The sequence below is a fragment of the Haliaeetus leucocephalus genome, unplaced genomic scaffold, assembly GCF_000737465.1.
Source record: "Haliaeetus leucocephalus isolate CR32 unplaced genomic scaffold, Haliaeetus_leucocephalus-4.0 Scaffold185, whole genome shotgun sequence".
NCBI classification, from domain to species: Eukaryota; Metazoa; Chordata; class Aves; order Accipitriformes; family Accipitridae; genus Haliaeetus; species Haliaeetus leucocephalus.
Window position 1 is genome coordinate 910,412 of NW_010972621.1, and position 20,796 is coordinate 931,207.

Sequence of the window (20,796 nt, forward strand, 5' to 3'; positions counted from 1 at the left end):
GCCACGGACTTGTCCGCCCGGCCGAGGAGAGCCAGCCGCCGCCTGCGAGCCTGGCTCCTGGGCAGGGGAGGACAGGGTGAAAGAAAGACAAACTAAACGCCAAACAACCCCCAGCGTCTGCGCCTGCCTGGTTTTTATTTTTGTTCTTTAATTATTTCGGGAAAAAAAAATTGACTGTGTTTTCGGCAATTCGTGCCGCGTGTGGAGTTCTTTTCCGCACACCCCTGACAAACAAAGGAAAAGGGGGAGGGGGACCGCGTTTCGCAGAAGACATGCGTTCAGTCAGGAAGAGGTGGACTGTGTGCACGATAAGTCTCCTCCTCATCTTTTATAAGACGAAAGAAATAGCGCGGACCGAGGAGCGCCAGGAGGCACCTCTCGCCGGGTAATTGCGGGGCGCCGCGCCGGGAGGGCTCCCCGAGGGGGTGGCGGGGGGGATGTTGCTGCCTGAGGTCCTCTACGCGGCCCCACCCGGGTCTTCAGGCCCCCCCGGCGACCCCCGGGCCGAGACCCGCTCCCCTGCGGTGCCACTGCAACTTGGCGCTCTCGCTGGGGAGATCGCGTTCGGGGCGGGGGTACCGCTGCGGGACGGGTTACGAGCGGGTCTGGCTGGCGGAGCTCAGCGGCTGCGGGCTGGGGGCGAGCGGGACGGGGACGGAGGTTGCCCGCTGCCGGGGCTGCGGCTGGTGCTGCTGCCCCCCAGCCCCAGTAGTAGGGCGCGCCGGGGAAGTTGAGCTGGCCGCGGCTGCTCCCCGAGGGCCGGCGTGGCTGGAGGTGGCGGCGGCAGCCGTCGGAGTGCGTTGTGCCTCCTGTCCTGCTTTGGGAGCCCTTCAGAGGCGAGCGTGCCGGCGTGGCTGGTGGCTGCGGGTGGCCACTGCCTCCGTCCTTGAAGTTTGCCCGGGAGCTGTGTTTAACTTCGGTGCTCTTTGGGGATGCTTGCTCTGAGAGTGTGTGGGACATCCCCCTTAGCTCCCGAGGCTGCTCCGCTGGAAACTCTGGTTCCTTGCTGAGACCCTCTGTTGCGTATTTTCGCTCTCCTGCCTGTCTTAGGTTCAGAATAAAAGGCGAAAAGTCCCTTGCCATTTTTCTGTTGGCACCTCAGCTTTCTCTTTGTCGTGCATTGTGTTTGTGTACGTGCATGCCTGTATTCCTCATTTTTCTCTCAACTTGCAGCAATCCTGTCAAGATGTTGGGTTTTCAACCAAGCCTGTTTCTCCTTCGAGGGGTATAATTTTTTGTTTTAACAGGAGGGGTACGTAAATTCCGTGGTAGCTTAGTGAGATCAGCAAAGGCGGGGAAGGGGCTCACGCTTTCTGTTTGCTTGTGCCAATGGAGTTGGGGGGAGATGCATTCACAGCAGATTTTCATGCTTTGGTGTAAACTGTTGCCTTAATTTGAGGAGGAGGCGTAAGGAGGTTGTAAGTGCCTATAGGGGCCTGTAGGAAGCTGGGGCAATTACAACCTACTTAGCCCCCCCTACGACCTCACGGTCCCCAGAGTTAAAGGCAGAAAGTGCATCCTTCTTTGCCGGCCCTTGCCCAGGCAGGCCGATGTGGGAGCAGGGCACAGGCAGCTGGGCACAGCTGGCCAGCAGTGGCCCCAGCACCTCCCGGGAGCAGGGGGTGGCCTCTCCTGTGTGTGTGCGCGTGGTTAATGATGTGATGTTTGCTTCAGTTGGTATTAAAGATTTGCTGGTAACTTTCCCTCTCGCCTGGGTGCCAGACCAGTTTCTGCCGCGATGCTGTGGTATCTGCCTACTTAGGAGATGTACAGAAGTGTAAAATTTTGGGGTTGTAGGTGTGCAAAAATACATGTGAAAACAAATGATTCAGAAATTAGTCACTAGGTAGAATCCATATGTATTTGCAAAAAAAGCCTCCTCCAGCTTATGATGCATTGTTTGACACCATTTAAAAGGTACTAAAATGAACTGAAGATTTAATATTAAATGAAAGAAAGTAAATGTATTTAGCCATAAATATTTATGTCCTTAACAACACTTTAAAAATATAGATGTAATGTACTTCTGCCAGGTCATTTACTGGTATCTCTACTTCTTTGATATCAGTGAGGCTTCTTGTGCAGTATGTTGCTACTCACTTTGGTTAAGGATATTGGAATATAGTTTCTTTTCCCAGCCTGTTATCCCATCCATTACTGTATGAAGCAGGGGAAGAAAACCTTAAGTGTACTGCTAGTGTCTGCTGCCACTGTTGATGTTATACTTGCCTTTCTCCTGAAGGAAGGGCTCATGCCATTTGGTTATTTGTGACTGGCCACATGGGCAAGCAAAGTCAGTTTTCCATGGGATGTTTTACTTCCAGAAGTACCAGTAATGCAGAACTGTGAATGTACGAGGTGGCCCATTTTTATGGCTATTAGTGACACTGCAGGTAAATCCCAGATGTTCCAAAATGGACTATGTGCAATTCCAAAGTATGTGATAAACCTTAAATCAGCTGTGTTCTCGTAGCAGAGTTTGCTAGGACAGTAAGTGTGAAAGCATGCCCTTCTTTATCTAGACAGTAATATCTCTTTGAAGATTAAGCAAGTGATGAGACACATATTATGGGTAATGCAGTGTTTCTTAAACAGTGTTATCTTCTACTGATACAGAATATGCTTGAGGACAGTTATTTGTATTTAATGAACTGTCTTCAGGTTGGTCTGGTTGGTCACCAAGGCAAGATAATTCAGAGTGAAGGTTCACACTGTCATCCACAAGTTGCTGTCACAGCGGCAACTGTTTCATTTACATCAGAGAGGATTTGCAGTGATTCTAGAAGGTACAAAGTAGCCCAAATTTATTTCACAGTTTTTACACAGTGAAGAATTTTCTGGAGTAAATTTAGCTTTTTATGTGTTAGTTTATGTAATATTACTGTAAGTGCAAATTAAATAAAACAATACCAATAAAAGGGAGAGGAGCATGTAAGTGAACATATTTGTGTTTATAGTAGAACTTTAACACAGAGTGCCTAGGACCTTCTTTTAGCTCATGTGAACATAATTTAACATTATTTTACTGTACAATCTATATAGCTCACTGCAGATGTAAATTGTGAATATGGAAGGCAACCGCATTTCAAATGCTATGGTGCTTTAGGTGTTGGCAGCATATTTTGTTGTTAAGTTTTGTCAGCTGTGTCACTGTTAAAGTGTCTAATGGGTAACATTTAACCCAGCATAAAGTGGAGAGGTCTCTGAAGTACTTTTAGACTAAGTACTTTACCTGGATGTATTTTGGTAGTTTTCCTTTAGATGCATGCACGCTATGCATCTAGAAAATATATATAGGAAATTATATGTAATAAATATATTTACAACCATTATGGAAAATTTTTAGGGAATTTTTTAGGGAATTTTAAAATAGAAAAAAGTATTAATTACATTCTGGTTATTGAATTTAGGGATTTCTGCAGCATCCTCCCATGCCCTCAAGTTAGCATGATTGGGATAATTTACATACAGATCTTGTACCTACACGATTGCTTGAAGTTGCAGGTTTTTCAGTAGGTGGCAGTCTTACCTCTGAGTCAGTCAGTGCCAGGTCAGTGCTGCAGCGTGTTGGCATAGAGGGATGAGGGAGGGAGAGCGGTACTAGTGATGCTGGGTTGTTCTTGATGAAGTGTGCAATACTGGTTTGTTACAGGAGCTTTTGCAATCATAGCACTTTTTGCAAATGACTACATGTTACCAGCTCTGTTAATTTAGCTTAATTAATGTCCCATTGCAGGTTAGTTGAGTTTAGTCTGCTATATAATTTACCAAATATTAATAATTTTTATATATATATATATTTACATGTGTGTGTATATATACACAGCAGTAATGTTGCTGTAGCTCTTAGTGAGGGCCAGGATCCAATTGTTTTAAGAACTTAAGGCCACAGGAGAACAAGAGTCAGTGATTCCCTAGAAAGCTTACAGTCTCACATCTTTTCCATTTTGTTTGTTGAATGGCTAGTGGTCAAAAGCTCTGTTTAACTTCACTTAGCTTGTATTGTCATTGGCAGTGTTTCAGAGCACACTTAATTAACAGATAAAGAGATTTCTGTATATTACTGTTATATATACTGCTGAGATACAAGACATTCTACATGGTAGAATGTTATATCCAACAACTTTGATATATTTATGATTAACAGCTATGTTTGAACTCGGCTGAATGTTGCTCTCGCACCTAAATGGGAACAGTATGGAAGAGAATGGAAACATACGGAGATAAAAACACATTTTAGACCTAATGCCTTAAGTTGTCCTTGTAGTATTTTAGCTTCTCTGTCACATTTGTGTGACTTATTGGCTAATATTGCAACTGGTAACATTATGATACCTCATGAGATGTTCAGTGGTCATCACCCACAGCTTAGAGTATTTTTTTATTTTTTTAAGGTTACCTTATCAAAATTTATGAACATGATAAGATTGATGAAGAGGGTAAGACAACTGGCGTTGTTTGGACGTGTGCATACAAAAGTTTGAGGACATCTTGAGGAAATTCTGTTTTTTGTATGCCATTAAACTCCAGAATTCCATGCATGAAAGTCTTTTAGTATCAGTAGGAGGCAAAGGGAGTCTATTAGGCCGTTGTTGTAGAACATGAGCAGTTGCTGGGCGAAGGCTTGAAAGTTAACAATTAGTAGTTAGTCCTGGAATTTTGGAACATAGAAGTGCAGATCTTGCCTCGCAAACATACTGAAGTTTGGTCCAGGTTCACAATTTGGAGCTTGTGATTTTTGTTAAGTCTATTTCATTACAAATATAAACATATTTAAGCTCTTAAATTGCATATTCAGGTATTAGATATAGGTGTCCTATAGATTTCTCACAGGTACAGTTTATTTGCCTTGGCAAGCAGAGAGATAATTGCTTCTTTTTGTTGTGAATAAAAGGCAATATCACTGTTGCTTGTAATGTAAATTACTTAAAGCTAGAGTTAACCTTGATGTAATTGTGTCTTTTCTATATTGCATTGCAGAGATGGTGAACTGAGTTTAAGTAGATCAATGATCAATAGCTCTGATAAGATAATTCGAAAGGGTGGCTCCTCAATCTTCCAGCATGCTGTAGAAGGTTGGAAAATCAATTCTTCTTTGGTACTGGAAATAAGGTGAGTGTCTTAAAAAGCAGTTCATTTCATATTACCCATAATTCTTTACATTTCATGCTGCCTATAATTCTTCTGGTCTGGAAAACAGTAATTTGATTTATAGTTGCAGGTGGATGTTTTATAACTGTACATATTTAGGGTTCAGTGTTAAATACAACAAAATTACGTTAGACTCCAAAGTCAAGTCATCCTTCATAAGAATAAATAAAATGTTTTCATCTGGCTGTGTCAATCAGACCCATGCAGTCAGTATCTACATTATGCATGTCCACATTTGAGCTGGTTGTCTAGAACTCTCTTGCAGTTAGTGGTGAGAAACTGGCACTTTCAGGACATGTTTTCCTCTCATCCTAAAGGTCTGAAATAGAACAGGTGGCAAGTACCCTGAACTAATTTTTCTCCCTTAACTACAAAGGGAGCTTAGGCAGACAACTTAGAGGTAGGAGTCAAGAGCTAGGACATCAGGTGCTCGAATCAAACCTTGTCTGTGGCAAGTCCAAGTCACAAGTCAGATGTTGACAATACCCATATCTTACACAGTTTTCTTTCCTGAAATCAGAGAGGCTAAAAAGAGCCTTAGGCTCATGCTGATGGGGGAAACACAGCAGCAGAGTTACAGTGAGTGATAGTTCTAATGTGTCTTAGTAATTACAGTAGGTCTGCTCACCTTGGGGCCTGAGAGAAGAGAAATCAGAAGCCTCTTAGGGTGTTGTATTGACATTGTGTCTTCCCTGTCTTAATCAGGAAGATGGCCAGTGAGAAGCTTATGGAGCATGGGTTGGCAGTGTGGAGGGCTAGGAGTGTCACAAAATTATAGAAAATAACTATTTTTAGCAGCAATCACATAGCAGAGTGGGCTTCATTTTCTGAATATTAAGATTTTGAATAGGAATTTGATCTAATTAAAATGTGGTTTCTATGTCATTTCCCTTTCTGCCTTTTTGTTTGTAATTAAAGGACAGCTTACAAAATCCCTAAACAGGCAGTGTTTCCACGTATGAAAGCATGGCTTCTCTGAATGAGTAGCTTAGGGGTTTTTTTAATGACTGCTATTTTATGTCCCTAATTCTAAAACATGCAGAAGATACGAGTAGCTCAGAAACGTACAAAGCTGTAGTAAAGGATTGATGTTCTGGAAGTCTTGCGCTATAACGAACATAGTGCAGCCCCGCTGCGAAAGCTGAGGAAGAGCGTCAGGGATGGAAAGTGGCAGGATTTGGGTAAGCAGCATATTAGTACTCTGGAGCCTGTAGCTGTGTCTCAGCTGCCTGGCAATTGCTCTGTGGAGTCCCCACTCCCTGAGTGCCTATACTAAGGGACCCTCACGCACTGGGCTGCTCCGTAGGCACCTGAGTTTCCTACTGGTGAGGACCTGGTGGTCGCCCTAAAATGCAGCTGAGTTGCAGCTCAGGAATGGAATTTCTTCCAGGACCATCTGTTCAGATGCAGCCTGTTTGACCAGTGTAGTTGTTCCATAAAGGCTAAGTTCTGCTCCAACGTAGTCTAGGAAAGGTAAACAGATTTTCTGTATCAGTAACAGTATTTAAAATTTATTTGCATATAGTTGACGATTTAAGTTGGAGAAATATTGAGTAACTTCAGCAGAATACTGTTGAAATTTCAGATTATGCTTCTGACAATTAGTAGAAAATAGCACACTGTTTTACTTGTGAAGTAAACTGGTTTGGACGCCATTGAATGACTGTAAGTAGAGACAGATAACTCTTTTCAGCTATTTTTTTGAAAAATTGTCATCTTTCAGAACCATTTAAAACCAATACACCTCGCTGCTCAAGCCAAACAACTAACAAGTAAAACAATTGTAATAAATTTTTGATTATAATTAAGAGATACAATTAAGCTTGGGTTATGCTCATTTTTTACCTGTTTAAAAAGTAAAAGACATCATTCAGACAAAGCGGTAAAACAGCAGAGAATGCTGTAGATTTTTTTTAAGCCTGTCATGACGTGTATCATCTCAATCTACTGAAATCATGAGTTTCAACATCAGTTTTTTCCTTAGTGTTGGCTGGGGTGGGAAGTTCTCTCATTTTAGAAATCGCTGATGTGGTCTTAAGAATCATGATGTGATTATGTGGTGGTTTTTAAAAATTGTACAGTGAAGGATGTTTTTTGTCTCAGTAGTACAGGGAAGAAAAAACATGTGTTTTCTACACCGGTTTAAGCAGTAAAAGTTCCACTTTATCAGTGTAAAGATTTTCTGTACAGGAGAGAGCATCAAGCTGAGGTTATTTAGATGTCCACATTGCTAGTCTTGTTTTGAGATGAAATGGCTACCATCATGAACACCAGGGCAGAGAGCAGGTGTTTTCACTGAAACGGTGAAAGATTTTAGATTAATGTGACTTAGGGCTAAAATTTGACATAAACTACATGAAAGGAATTACTGCTACCAGCCAGTCATTTCTTTCCAGAAGTCCTCTTTGGTAATGTGCATAGCACATTCAGTTATGGTACTCAGCGGTGAGGGAGGGAAGTTTGCCATGCTTTTCCCTGAAGAAGCCACATGCAGCCACTTGTGATATGTGTTCCCTTCCGATGCTGACTAAACAATGTGCATTCTTCTTTCACTTTTACAGGCTGCTTGCTGTATACCTTTCTTCCCTGTCACAGCAGTAAGAAGCATCTTAGCTGTAAATATTTTCACACTTATGGACCTATAAGGACTAACTTCAGATGTGTCTAGCAATCTCCTAGAGTGTTCTCATGGTTAAACTAACTGTTCAGCCCTCCAAAGTACATTACATGCACTGTGTAGACCGTGAAGATGATTCATACTCTATTATTGCAACTGTTAGTGTGAACACTGGTGGTCTTGTGGTGTGAGGTTGACCATAGCAAATAATGGTAAGAGAAAAACAAAAAAAAAATAGTGCCTGTTGAATAATGTATAAAAAGTTATCAGTTCTTAGCAGTGGAGAAATAATTTGTGAAACCATTAGTGTACAGCAGAAAGGCATTTCATAAAACTTATAATCACCCATAAATGTCAGCTACTTTTGTGTCTTACATCAGCTTGACACCCACATTTGCAATTTTGAAATGTAGAAATTATTTGTTAGTGAGTTTTGCTTTGTATGAGGACTGTTGATCAGTGGTGTGTCTGGACCTGGTTGGCTGGCAGCTCGAATATATTATGCTTTCCTATTTGCTTTGTTGACCATGGGCATCATCTCTGGCCATCTTATTTTTGCTCAGGTTAGTGACCAGTCTGTCAGCCTCAAAGGTGCTATGAATTCTTGGCAAGACCAGGCTCAGATAGGAGTCAGTGAGTGAAAAAGCTCCTTTATCAGGACTCAGTGGGAGGGTGAAAAGCTTCCGCTGCGTTTCTGGTGTCACAAGATACTTTCTGGGACTTTGCAGCCAGAAGAGGCAGTCTAGAGAGCGTAGCAGCTCTTTTGGGAGGGCAGCAGCCCTCTGGAGATGTTAAACAAGCGTTGGAAGAAAGAGCTAGGCTTTCTGTGATTGAGGTGGAAATGATGGGTATTATTAATTAGTTGAGACTGTAGCAAATTTACAGTCTTGCCAGTCATGATTTCTAGTGGGAGAGTGGTTTTTCCAGCTGATGTTACCTTCTGATTGCTGACAACTTCTTTGAAAAATAATTGGTAATTCCTGTGCCTAAGGGAAGAAGACTGCTTGCTTGGCTCCCCTTCTGTCTGAATGATTTCAGCCTTGAAGAAGAGAGAGAATCCACCACCTGCAAGGTTTTGTGTCTTAAGTCCTTTCTAGTCTCTGTAGCAGTGTGAAGGCTTTCCAGTTATGGAAATTAGGAAATTTCAGTTGTATTGAAGGCCGTACTTTCAGAAAGGAGAGATGTGGCTGAGACGGTACAAACCTGTCTGGGGAAGAGTTACACACAGGACTGATGCCAGCATGATCTGTGACCTCTGTGAAATGAACTACAGTCTGAGGTCTCAGTGTGTGACTTTCTTCCTCCACTTATTTTTGATTAAATGTGGGCGTTTATGTTGGAAGAAGCAGATGAAGGTTTTGAATTGCAGGAAGGCAAAATGGAAAAGAAAAAAAAAGTGTTGAGGATGTATTTATCTCTTTGCAATGTAACAGACAAGCTGATGAGTGGAAATTTCCTGTCAGAAAAGTGTGAGAACTTGTAAGATGTTAACAGCATCATATTAAAAAAAAAAAAAAAAAAAAAAAAGTGCAACTTCCTCCTTAGAAGGGTTCAGGTTATTATGATTGTTTATCTTTCAAGTTAATATGAAACAGCTATGGTAAGTCCTTGAAGTACAAGCAGTAAATACTGAACTGGCAATGGAGGTGTACAATTGCTCTGAAGCTTTTGGATCAACATTTTGGGGTCAGTTGCACTGTTGCCTTCAGATCTTTTGTGTCTCTTAAGACTGCAGACGGGGGCTCTCTAGTCTGCTTTAGTCATAACAAAGCTTAAGGGTTTTTTGCCTCCTTAGACCCTTGCCTCAACTGAAAATCAGTGTTCACTGTCAATTGGGATGATTAACTCCTTTGACTCCTTTCTTTTGGCTCTATCTTGCTTAACTTCATGCAAAGCTGGCACATGGCTGGCCTTCATATGATAAGCAGTAGTTGAGTCACGCGCTATTTAAAAGCCCTCTTTTCCTTTTGCATGCCCACTGAAGATTAGTGCCCAATTAGTACCTGCTTCAGCTACTGAAGTGACCCTTCTGGTCAAGGGAAAGTGAGGTCCCCTGACAAGCATGGGAGGGACTGGAATGGGGACAGAGCCAGACAGCAACTTCTGGTAATATGGCACTTCTGTTTGTGTGGTCCTCCATGGGCAGGGCAATGCCAGGAACATTTCCATGGTTAGGTGCAGTTAGGCATCTTTTTAACAAATCCAAATCAGGGATTGGACAAGTCCCCTTCCAATCCAAACTATTCTATGATTCTAAATGCTGCGTTCCTTGAAGAGGTTTTCTTAAAACTCCCTTTCACCCAGGCTCAAGCCAAACCCAACACAGGTGCATATACTCACAGTCTCCACTGCCTCTTCAGGAGGCCAACAGATGCTGTAGCTGTAGCCATCTACAAGGGCAGGCTGTGACCTCCTGTTGCCTCACAGTTTGTATTTGGTTTGTCTTTTTGTTTTTTTAATTAAAACAATTTAGCTGGCAAAAAGAATGCTTTACCTAGGTCGTAGTCCTTGGTGATTTCAAAGGCTGAGAGCTGCCTTCTGCCTTCCAACTGGGGAATGCAAAGCGGAGTCAGAACTTGATAAGGGTTAGAAAATCAAGTTGTTTAAAGACCTGTGTGAATCAGTCAGAGCAAGTCTGCAGGAGAGCAACAAGAGGGGTCATCTACAACACACAACCTGTCCATTTAAAAAAAAAAAAGGTTAAAAAAAAAGTTGGATGGCTTCTTAGTCTGAGGTAAATGAAGGCTATTGCCAAGAGTAAAGAATAGTCTGTCTTCCACCGGCAAGGTGTAAGGAACAAGAACAGTTCTTTAGTTGCTGTGGGAAAGATCTGAGCTAGCACAAGGAATATTGTGCTGCCAGTAAGGCTAGGGAAGCACTGACACAGACTGCATGGGGAGTTTGCTGAGTCCCCACCACAGGAGGTTGTTAGGAATATATTAGATAAACATAGGCTGGGGGTGATGTAGATAAAGACACATCTTCAGCGGGGGCAGAATGTGGACTAGGTAATCACTTAGTCCATCTCTGTTTCCAATAATGTGGTTGCTGGTGAGCTAGCCCACCTTCCTGGATACTGAGGATGCACTTAGGGACTTCCCCTCATGGCTGGGGTCCAGACAAGTCCAGATGCCCCAGCAGTGAGGATTTCTGGCACTGCCTCGCTCGAAAGGAATGATTTTCCTGGGAAAAGTGTTGGAGGTCATATTTTGGTATTCTTGACAATGTCTAAAAATAGAAATTTATTTGTAATCTTAAAAGTCAAATGTTGGAGTGATTTATTTTCTTTCCTTAATCCACAGAATTCTGGGGCAGATGAGGGAGAGTTTGCCATTATGTAATAGTTGTGTAGTACAAAGACTACAGTGCAAAATAAAACCAGAAAAATGCACTTAAGTAAAAAAATGTCACCATGTTGCCTCAGATCAGTACATATTTATATCATTTGGAAAGTTGTTCAGAGACAATGCTGTCTGTTACATGCACTTTATCAGATAACTGGGAGTTGTAGTAGGTATTTAAGTATTATGAACATCTGTTTCTGGTTATCAAAGAAAAACCCTAGGTCAACCACAGATTGTGACACCATGTTTCTCTGAGTCCTGTAAACATGTTGCAAACAGCTGCTTGGCTTCAAATAAAAGCAAGCCACATCTGCCTCACCTGCCCACAAAGGGCTCAGGCCACACCCCAGATACAGTTTTCATCAAAACAAAACTTGAAGACCACCTCAAATAAAACAGTTTATTTACACATTTTAGCTTAAGGTTGCAGTACACCTTTACTTCAAGGTTTGACTGAAAATCATGCTGTTTTTTTCCTTCCTCTAACTGAGCTTACTTTTGAATTGTATATGCAGCTGGATGTGTATTAGCACTTTTAAAAAATTTTGTCATGTCTGTTTAATCAGAATAACCTTGTTGCGCTATTGTCAGTGCTCTTTGTGGGACAGAACAGAGGTTTAAAAAAGTTATTATTAACCAGCATCAAGACTGACAGACACTCATGTATGTACTTTTCTGTACATGTATGTACTCAGTTTTTGTAATATTCCGTAGTAAATTTTTTTTCTCTTAGCACTTATACGGAAATGGGAAGTACTACTATCCCCATGGTACAGATGAGTCAGTAGCACAGAGGAACTTAAAACAATAGCATATACTCTGCATTCTTAATCATCTTTCTTTCAGTATTAAAAGATATCTGGATACAGTCAGATGAATCAATTAAAATATTTTAATGTTAGCATTATTAAACATCTCTTATACAATGATTCTTATGTGTACTGTAATACCTGTGCATACATTTAATTGAATAGGCTACTGACAACTTCAGATAAGAAAAGGTTTTAAAACATGTGAGAAGATGGTAAGATTCAGTGACTTTTGCCCATCTCAAAATTTTATTGAAAAATAAATTTCTTGGACATTTTGGAAATTTCAGCTCTGTTAATTAAGTGGTTGATTATCTGAATCTAATTCAGGTCCACTTGAAACTCGTTGGAGGACTTCTATAAGCATATGTAAGCACATAGATAAATAAGCTTTGACTGTAAGTAACCAAATTAATAATGGAAGCCAAGGCACATTTATTTTTTTGGCACTGTTTGCATAACTTCACTGCCTTCCTCTTACATTTTGCAATAATGCGCAAGATACACAGTCCATGCATAAATGTTGCTAGTTGTTTGCTAACAGAAACAGTATTAGGCCCATTCGTTCTAGGTGTCAGGGTGGGTGCTGATTACTAAAGTGAATCTTCTGGTGATCACATGATTATTTTTAGTCAGAGCCCTAGGTTTTTGTACATTTCACGATTTCTTTTGCTCTTTGAGACTCAGTAGTGGTCACCACTTCTCACATCAGAGTGCGTGTGAAGTGAGTCTCTGGATGACTTGGCTGATGTTATTGATAATTTTTGATGCATTCATCTTATCCTTTACAGCTACAGCTCTGATAGCTCTGTTTTTATGTAATGAAGAATTTAAGTCATTTTTGATACTGCTAGATTGGGCAATTCCTTCTTCCTTGCTCTTTTTCATTTTGTAGCAATTCATATATCTGTTGCAGAGTACCCACAAAATGAAGCTTACCAAACCCACAGAGATTTTGAGTCCATTCAACTTACGGGCTGAAGTGGAGTCTTCATCTTCCTTTTACGGATACACCTTGCTTGGCCTTACCAAAATCTTTAGATACTCAGGATTTTAACATTGTCTATCCTGCCCCATTATTCTGAGTGCCTCATATGCCTCAGCACAAGCTGTCTTTGCTCTGATGCTGCTTTATTCATACACGATAGCTGTAACAGACAGCCCACGACACTCTTTCCTTTTTTTTTTTTTTTTTTTTTGGTCTTATTTTAAAAAATGAGAGGAAACACTTGACAAGGATATTTTTATCATGTTTCACTTCCCCAATGGCTTTTAAGGTCAGTTCCAGGGTGACTATTTTGTGTCACTGCTTGCAAGGTTCAGACATTCTTCCCTCTTGAGGCAGTGACAGAAGATCTGGCTGGCAAGCATGGTGTTCCTATAGTTCATACTTTTTCACTTTTGGGGGATTATTTCCCCTTTATGCCTCTGAGTGGGTGTTGCAACTGCTAGAGTAGCATCTCTAGTTATCTTTTCCTGTTTTGATCTGCTCTAAGGAAGTTCTGATCTGAAAACTTACTACGTAAAAATAGCATTCTCTTACTCAACGAAATGTCTATTCTGTTTTAAATTCCACCTTACCTGCTGACAGCAGTAGAAAACATGAAGTTATTATTTTTCTTCTTGTCTTGTTAGAGTTGCAGAGGCTAAAGTTTCTATGCCAGTTAACACACAGTTAACACCCTGCCCCAGCTCAGCACTCCCTGTCTGTTCCATAAGTGTACTGTACTTAAGTATGTGCTCAAATTCAGATGTGATCTTTATGCTTTTTCACATGCTTTGCAGAGCAGGGATGGACACAAGCTTGTAAGGCTTTGCTTATTTGCAATCCTGAGCTACCAGTGGCTCCTGCAGCTCTGGCCTGGAGTCCTTTCCAGCTTTTTATACCAGGGATAAGTGTGTACTGAAAACTGCTTGGCACTGCCAGTGCGGGTATCAGTCATTACATAGCTGCAGTCATTAGTGTCTTTTTTGAACTTATGTATTGAGAGTGTGTCAGTTTTTAGACCGTGCCCCCTCCCCCATAAGCAGGTACAACTACCATGACTTAACTTACTCAGCTGACATTCAAGCAGTTATTCTTCACCTGTCACTTGCTGTGGACTGCTAGTATATGACTGTTGAATTATCATAGTTCACCTGACCCATGGTAGCATGTTAAATCCTCATATCTTGGTCATATGTGTCTGAACCCAGCTAATGTTTAAACAATTAATTGCAGAGAAGCAAGATGAAAGATTGGACTAACCTGATTTAAAGCAATGGTAAAGTTTGTAAGTGTTTCTGTGAGTTCAGCTGACAGCTTGACTGCAGTAGTTTAATTTGCAGTATGTTTTTAAGCTGATTTTGTTTAAATTGGTCCAAAAGGCTGTGGATATTCTTATTTCAAGTAAATTAGGATAACTTTGGCTGAGATTCATTTAATTAGGAGCCAGTTTATGCTAAAGTGAATATGTTATTCTTACGGTGAAACAAGAATATGTAAGAAAACACAGCCATTCCTGAACCAAGCTGATCTGTGAGAGATGAGATCATAGTGAAGCATTTATTTCCTAAATCATAAATACCTGATATATTTAACTATGTTTCTATGAAAACAAACTGCTCTGGTCCTTTTCAAATATGTGTTTAAACCAAAGTTTTGTAAAATAGTCAAAACCAGCATGCCTTCTAATTTCCAGAGTTATCTTCCCTTGGTCTCTCCGTGCTTTTGTCTGTAGGAAGTCATTAAGTCACTGTAGTATTTGCATGTTATATTGTAACCAAAGTTTGAACTCTGTCCTAACGGCTTTGCTCTAACTCCATCCCAGAGCATGGGAAATGACCTTCGTCTGTCTGACGCTATCTACCCTCTGCTTTATGTAGTATGCTCTGTATAATTTGTATTACTATCAGATAAACTCCATGTGAGCAGTGAGTGTTGGGTTTTATCTGTATGTTTTTCTGTCAACTCAGAAAGAACATTCTTCGATTCTTGGATGCTGAAAGAGATGTCTCAGTGGTCAAAAGCAGCTTCAAGCCAGGAGATGTAATCCATTATGTACTGGACAGACGTCGCACCCTAAACATTTCTCAGGATTTGCACAGTCTTCTCCCTGAAGTTTCCCCAATGAAGAATCGCCGATTTAAAACCTGTGCAGTTGTTGGGAATTCTGGCATCCTTCTGGACAGCGGATGTGGAAAAGAGATTGATAGCCATGACTTTGTAATAAGGTGAGTTGTCATCTGCTGTTGAAGATACAGCCCGCTATGTTTCTTGGAGAAAAGTGGGGAGAAGTGTTTTAATCTGCGATATAGATTTCAGGCATTATCTGCAATTAATCTGCAACAGTATCCTTCACTGTGTGATTCCCCAAATTTAAATACATGCCCATATTGTTGACAAGAAGATTATTTTTACAGTGAAAATAAAACAAGGGGCCAGAGGAGAGAGGTTTGTGCTACTTATTTTTGCTGTTCATTGGTTTTATTCCAGACAAAATAAATATTCTTATGGAGGCCTTGGTAGAATAAATGCAAAATGTTTTCTCTTTCAAAAATATTCTTTCTTTGCCCTTAGCCAATAAAGATTGCCAGCTGTAAATTACTACCTTACTTATGTGCAGCATGGGGTAAAATTTCAGTGTGATATATTGACGTTGAACCAGATGGCTGCCATTAAGGTAATTGGAAGTCACACATCTAAATGCCTTCACATTGCTCTAAAAATGTATCCCTGCAGTTTGGACAGAAATGTTGATATGCTTCACTTTTTGTTCATTCTTCAAACACGCACAGTTGAATACCTTTGGGCTTCACATATCAACATGAAATAAAGAGGAATAGCTGGCCTTATCTGACAGCCTGGCATTATATGGATATAGAGAAGGTCGGGCAAGAGATAGGCCCTTCTGCTTTTGAAGCAGCAGTTTCAATTGATTTGGTGTGAGAAGGGTGAAAGGGCAGAAAACAGAAGGGCAGTGGCAGAAAACAATATAGTAATAGTTGTCATTGTGAGTTACTTGCTTTTTCTTTTCTCCTCTTGACGAAAGATAGTGGCAAAAAATATCAAAAGGATATGGAGAAGAAATTATAGGTTTTCAGTACATAAATCAAAACGGGATACACACATGGAAGTTGTATTTTATTGAAAGGTATACTAGCAAGTGGCAACTGAAACAACACGCTACTCTTTCATTTTCCTTATTTGTTTTGCTTGTACCACTAGTGTTTCAAATTAACATCCTTATTGCAGAAGGAATCAAAAAATAGATACCACATTTTTAAACCAAAAGCATGCCATAGGCTAAATGTATACTCTTTCAGAGATTAAATGTGATTCATTTAACAGGACTGCAGAAAAATTTAGATACTAGATTTTCTAGATGAAATTTTTTTTCAGTAGGCAAGGTACATACTTTTACTTAAATCATGCGCTGAATTTCTTTGAAAGTCATCTCCATGCTCTTCCCATGTTTTAATTAGCCATGAAACTAGGTGATGATATCTGATAGGAGATTTTAACTAATTCGAGCCATGTGGAGCAAAGGTAGTATTCTTAAAGATTTGTGTATGAATAAAAGAAGAATGATGAAGCTTAATAGGAACATCAGGAAGTTACTGTTGCTAATCAGTCATTTAGACTGGAGAAACATCTCAGTGGTGTATGACTAGTAAAATGATCAGTATAATAGCTAGTTAGACTGACAATATTGAGGATAATAATCTTTGTAAGGTTCTGGGAATAGAATACTTGATGCTGCAGCCTATGAAGAGTTTTAGTACAGTGAAATTTTTGGATTTACAAATCAAAGTTAAAATATTTTAGAAGTTCACAGATTATCGCATAGGTTAAATTATATGATATTTATTTGTATATGTCTGGATGGGTGCATAGGTACATAACATTTGTTTAAAGCAAATAGCAATGAATTAATTTGTATTTCGAGTTAAAGGCAAAGCATTCTTCAGAGCTTCAGTTTCCTACGTTGTTCTTCTTCCATTTAAAAAAAGTTGTACGCAACATGATATGTAATCACCTGATCTAATGGTACTGGCATACTTGGTAACCCACTCACCTCTATTGCTATTAGTATCCTGGTATTAACATGTACCATGAGACTCAGTTACTCTCTTTGCTTTCAGCTCGTTTCCTTAAAAGTAAAATGTACCCATTGTACTCGCCACCTGATGGTGTTCTGAAAAGCAGTTACTTTATGTACTGTATGCAGCTAGGTGTATTGCTGATGAGCAATATTTTTGTAGAATCTTCTGATGCTGAGTGCATTATGCCTATGTGCTGTGACAAGCACGTCATACTATTTTGGTTAAATATATTATCCAGTTGATTTTAATAGTACTGTATGTACTTTTTGAGATCTGAAGCAAAAGTGTGTGGTTTTGAGAGTTGTTTCTTAGAGCAGCAGTTCTAATGTTAGCTCTAACACCAACAGTACCATTAATTTAATGATAAAACCGATAGTGAAGATCTGTGGAAGTGAAGAGGACACAGCAGACATCCAGCAGTATTTGCATTACAGTACAAGACATTCAATATCCTGAATTTTAATGCTCCTATAAAGGTGGTATGAATGTGTTAGTAATAACTGATAAAGACACAGAATATACACTTTATTAAGGGTGAAGAAGAATGTCAGTACCTAGCACTTTAAGCTTGATAGTATCTGTCTATGTCTTTGAAAGTCATCCAAAGTTACTCATAACTGTTCATCTTCCTTTGAGACATTGCAGCATACCGAGTGCCTTCTGCGTAACAGTGACTCTCAAAGAATATCGATCCAACAGAGACACTGGATGATTAGAATACTTCTATTATGAAAAATGTTTAAAAGTAGGCACCGAAACTAGAGTCAAATAATAAGCATGCCTGCAAGCCAACATATAATTCTGTCAGCAAATTTTACAAGTAAAACAATACAATTCTTCTTTAGACATCTCTGAAAATGGATAAATAAAGGTCAGTTTTGCAAGCAAGGTAATATCTTGTCAGCATAAGCAGATTTCCTGTATTTACTGAAAATTTTAAGGTGGCTTGGTTTTAATTACTTGATCACATAAGGCCTTACTTTGTTCTCACAGCATCAGAAATCAAGAGTCTAGGGACCTATTTCCTGCTAGGATAAAATGGATTAGTTCCACAATTTTAGTGAAGTCATGCCTATTTTGACAGTAGAAAATGTGACCCATCTAGTTAAAACAGGAAGCAAGGACACTCTGCTATTAAAAGAAACCTGTACTGACTGTAAACTATTTCCTGTTTCCCATATTCCTTTCCTTTTTACCTCTTATGTTTTTACACCCTGGTAAGTGACTATTGATCCTTGCACCTCCACTACTTTTGTAGTGGTGAGCTAAAGCATGCTGCACTTTGATACTATACCTAGAAAGGGTCTGAAGCATTCCAAAATCTCAGGTTCCATAAAATAAATTGGAATGAGTGTATAAATGGCACAGTGCTGTTGCAGGAGCTGTTTTTTGCATGGGACTGTTTTCAGCTGTTTCTCTGGCTGTTGAGTCAGGTACATGGTGCTTACTTCCTGTGTGATTTAAATGCAATGCATCTTATTCCCCCACTGTCTATACTTTCTCATGCTGAAATTCTTACGCCAGGGCTGTGTTAGCTGTTACATCTTACAGAACAGATGAACTTATTATAACAAGTGGTACATTTTGAAATGTAGTATAGTAGTTACATAGGACTTCTGAAAAATACAACTGTGTTTTGGGTAAATGTAAAATAACAATACTAAACATTGCCAAGTTATAACTTTCAGATTCCTGGCATTGCTTCTGGCAGCCAATAAGTACCAAAAAGAATTCAGTTGAGCTTTGGGTTCAGAATTTGAACAATGCCAAAGATCAGAAGGAAATCTTTTTTTTTTTTTTTTTTTAAGTAATGGTATTCAGCGTTCATGATGGGAACTGTTCAAAAGCAGAGACCAAGTAGAGTTCTGGAATTACTGGGTTAAAAAACAAACAAAAAGCCCCCCAAACCTAGTAAATAATCTTGTGTTTTTTCTCATGGTGACACTACTTCTGGGAAAGTCCCTTTCATTTCAGTTGGACTATATGGAGAACAGGCCTGTCGAGTGAAGCTGTTTCACTAGCTTAGGGCTGCTCTGATAGGAAACAGCCATGAGAGAATACTAACTTTCTTTGGATTTAAGTGCCTAGTTTATACATTACAACTCTTCTTTCTCCCATTGGAGTGTTTTCCTGCTAACTTTTTCAGTATCTAGGAATTAAGCTGAGTATTTTTGCCATCATTGTTGATAAAATTTTGCTGGGTAAATGCAGCTTTTATTTTTTCAATGTCCTTTGACTTTCATTTTTAACTTGGCAATTTTTGTGGTTATGAAGTTGACATGGAAAAAACTAGTAGTCCTTTAATAAGTATTATCCTATAGAAAGAGGAGGATCATCTGTTTGACCTCCTCCCTGATGTCTTGTTTTTGTGAAGAAGCAATTGTGATATGAGCAGAAGACAGCATATCTATTCAAGAAGAAGAAAAAGGCAGACCTTCTAACCATACCATGGAGGTGTGGTTTCTCATTTCAGGAGAACAATTTAAATTTCTCTGCTAATATTAATATATAAGCAAGGAGTGGTAGTAGCTTTTTTCTTCTGTGTTCTTCCGTCAGCTGATAGGAAAAAACAATCATAAATTTGTCGGAATAGAAAGATTTAGGATATTAATACATTTATGTTCTGGAACTTTTTTTTTTGTAACTTATATCAACTTTTATGTCCAGATATTTATTTAATACACCTTGCTTGGAGCATAACCATCATGCCAGCAGAGCTGGATGCTCTAAGCCAGCAGATCTATTGAAAGCGAAGTTGCCAATTTAACAGACTTAGTTTAAAACATGATTCTTCACTTAAAAATAACATTTGAATACATCATGACTAGCTCATTAGACTTTTTTGAGCTCTTAGGTGTGGCAGCTCTATTTTTGCCCTCTGTCTCTTCCTACAAATTGTTACACTACATTGAAACATTAAATGAAAGCAGAAGAAAGCCAGCCAGCCATGGTCTTTGGATGTTCTTGCTCAGTGATTTAGGTGCCTGAGAATGGGGGAAGTGCCAGTATAGCTGTTCAGTGTTTCCAGTCAAGTTAGACGTGTGTGGCCTCCGCCTCAGGAGAACTTTGGAGAAGGCCTGCCTTGTGGCTACATTTTCCCTTTTTGGCTTCACCTCATGACTTCTTCAGCTGCTGGAATGCATGACCGCTACTCCAGGCAGCCCATCATGGGACAAGAGCTGATAACAGTGATGTCTTCCTATGAAACTGAATCTCTTGCTCAGTCAGTACGAAGCACCTGGTGCTACCTATGCTGGTGGGCTACAGTACTAGGTACCCTCCCTAAGCATTTATAATTCCAACTTTGGTGCAACTTATTTTTTAAAAAAAAAAGTACTTAATTCTGAAGTAAGTGATATGGGAGGAGATTTAAGGGCATAAATTTAGAAGGCTAAGGAAACATCAGTAAGAAGTGACTTCTGTAAACCCATATGCAAATGATCGAAGATTCCAAAGTGGTTTCTTAAATAAATAGGTGTCCTATGAGTATCCAAATGTAGAGCACATAGAGTTAGCTTGACTCTTTTTATAATTATCCTGAGAGAAAAGGATAAAATTCTTTTAAAGTTGCTTACTTCTATTGTTGATAATACAGAGCTTTTAATTTATTAGTTTTCTGAACAGTTTCAAGTGCAGGAAAGCTTCACTAATCCATTTGTTCATTGACCGTGTGTTTGAATTAAGAGGTATGACAATGTTCATATTAGTCTAAACCTTTTTTGTTGTTCTCCATTTTTGAATGTTCAAACTACTGCTTTTTTCTACATTCCAAACTCACGACCCCAAAGTG

At 39.7% G+C, this 20,796-nt stretch overlaps 1 protein-coding gene across 1 annotated transcript in view; it reads left to right on the forward strand.

The window, feature by feature from the left end:
* Nucleotides 1–51: 51 nt before the first annotated feature.
* The window catches only part of ST8SIA4 (ST8 alpha-N-acetyl-neuraminide alpha-2,8-sialyltransferase 4), a 59,465-nt gene continuing 38,720 nt past the window's right edge, over nt 52–20,796 (forward strand). Inside the window, exons 1-3 of the mRNA XM_010565056.1 lie at nt 52–385; nt 4,981–5,112; nt 14,877–15,134. Of these exons, the coding sequence (XP_010563358.1) occupies nt 273–385; nt 4,981–5,112; nt 14,877–15,134 (503 nt within the window). The 5' untranslated portion in view covers nt 52–272. The remainder of the gene's footprint in view (nt 386–4,980; nt 5,113–14,876; nt 15,135–20,796) is intronic.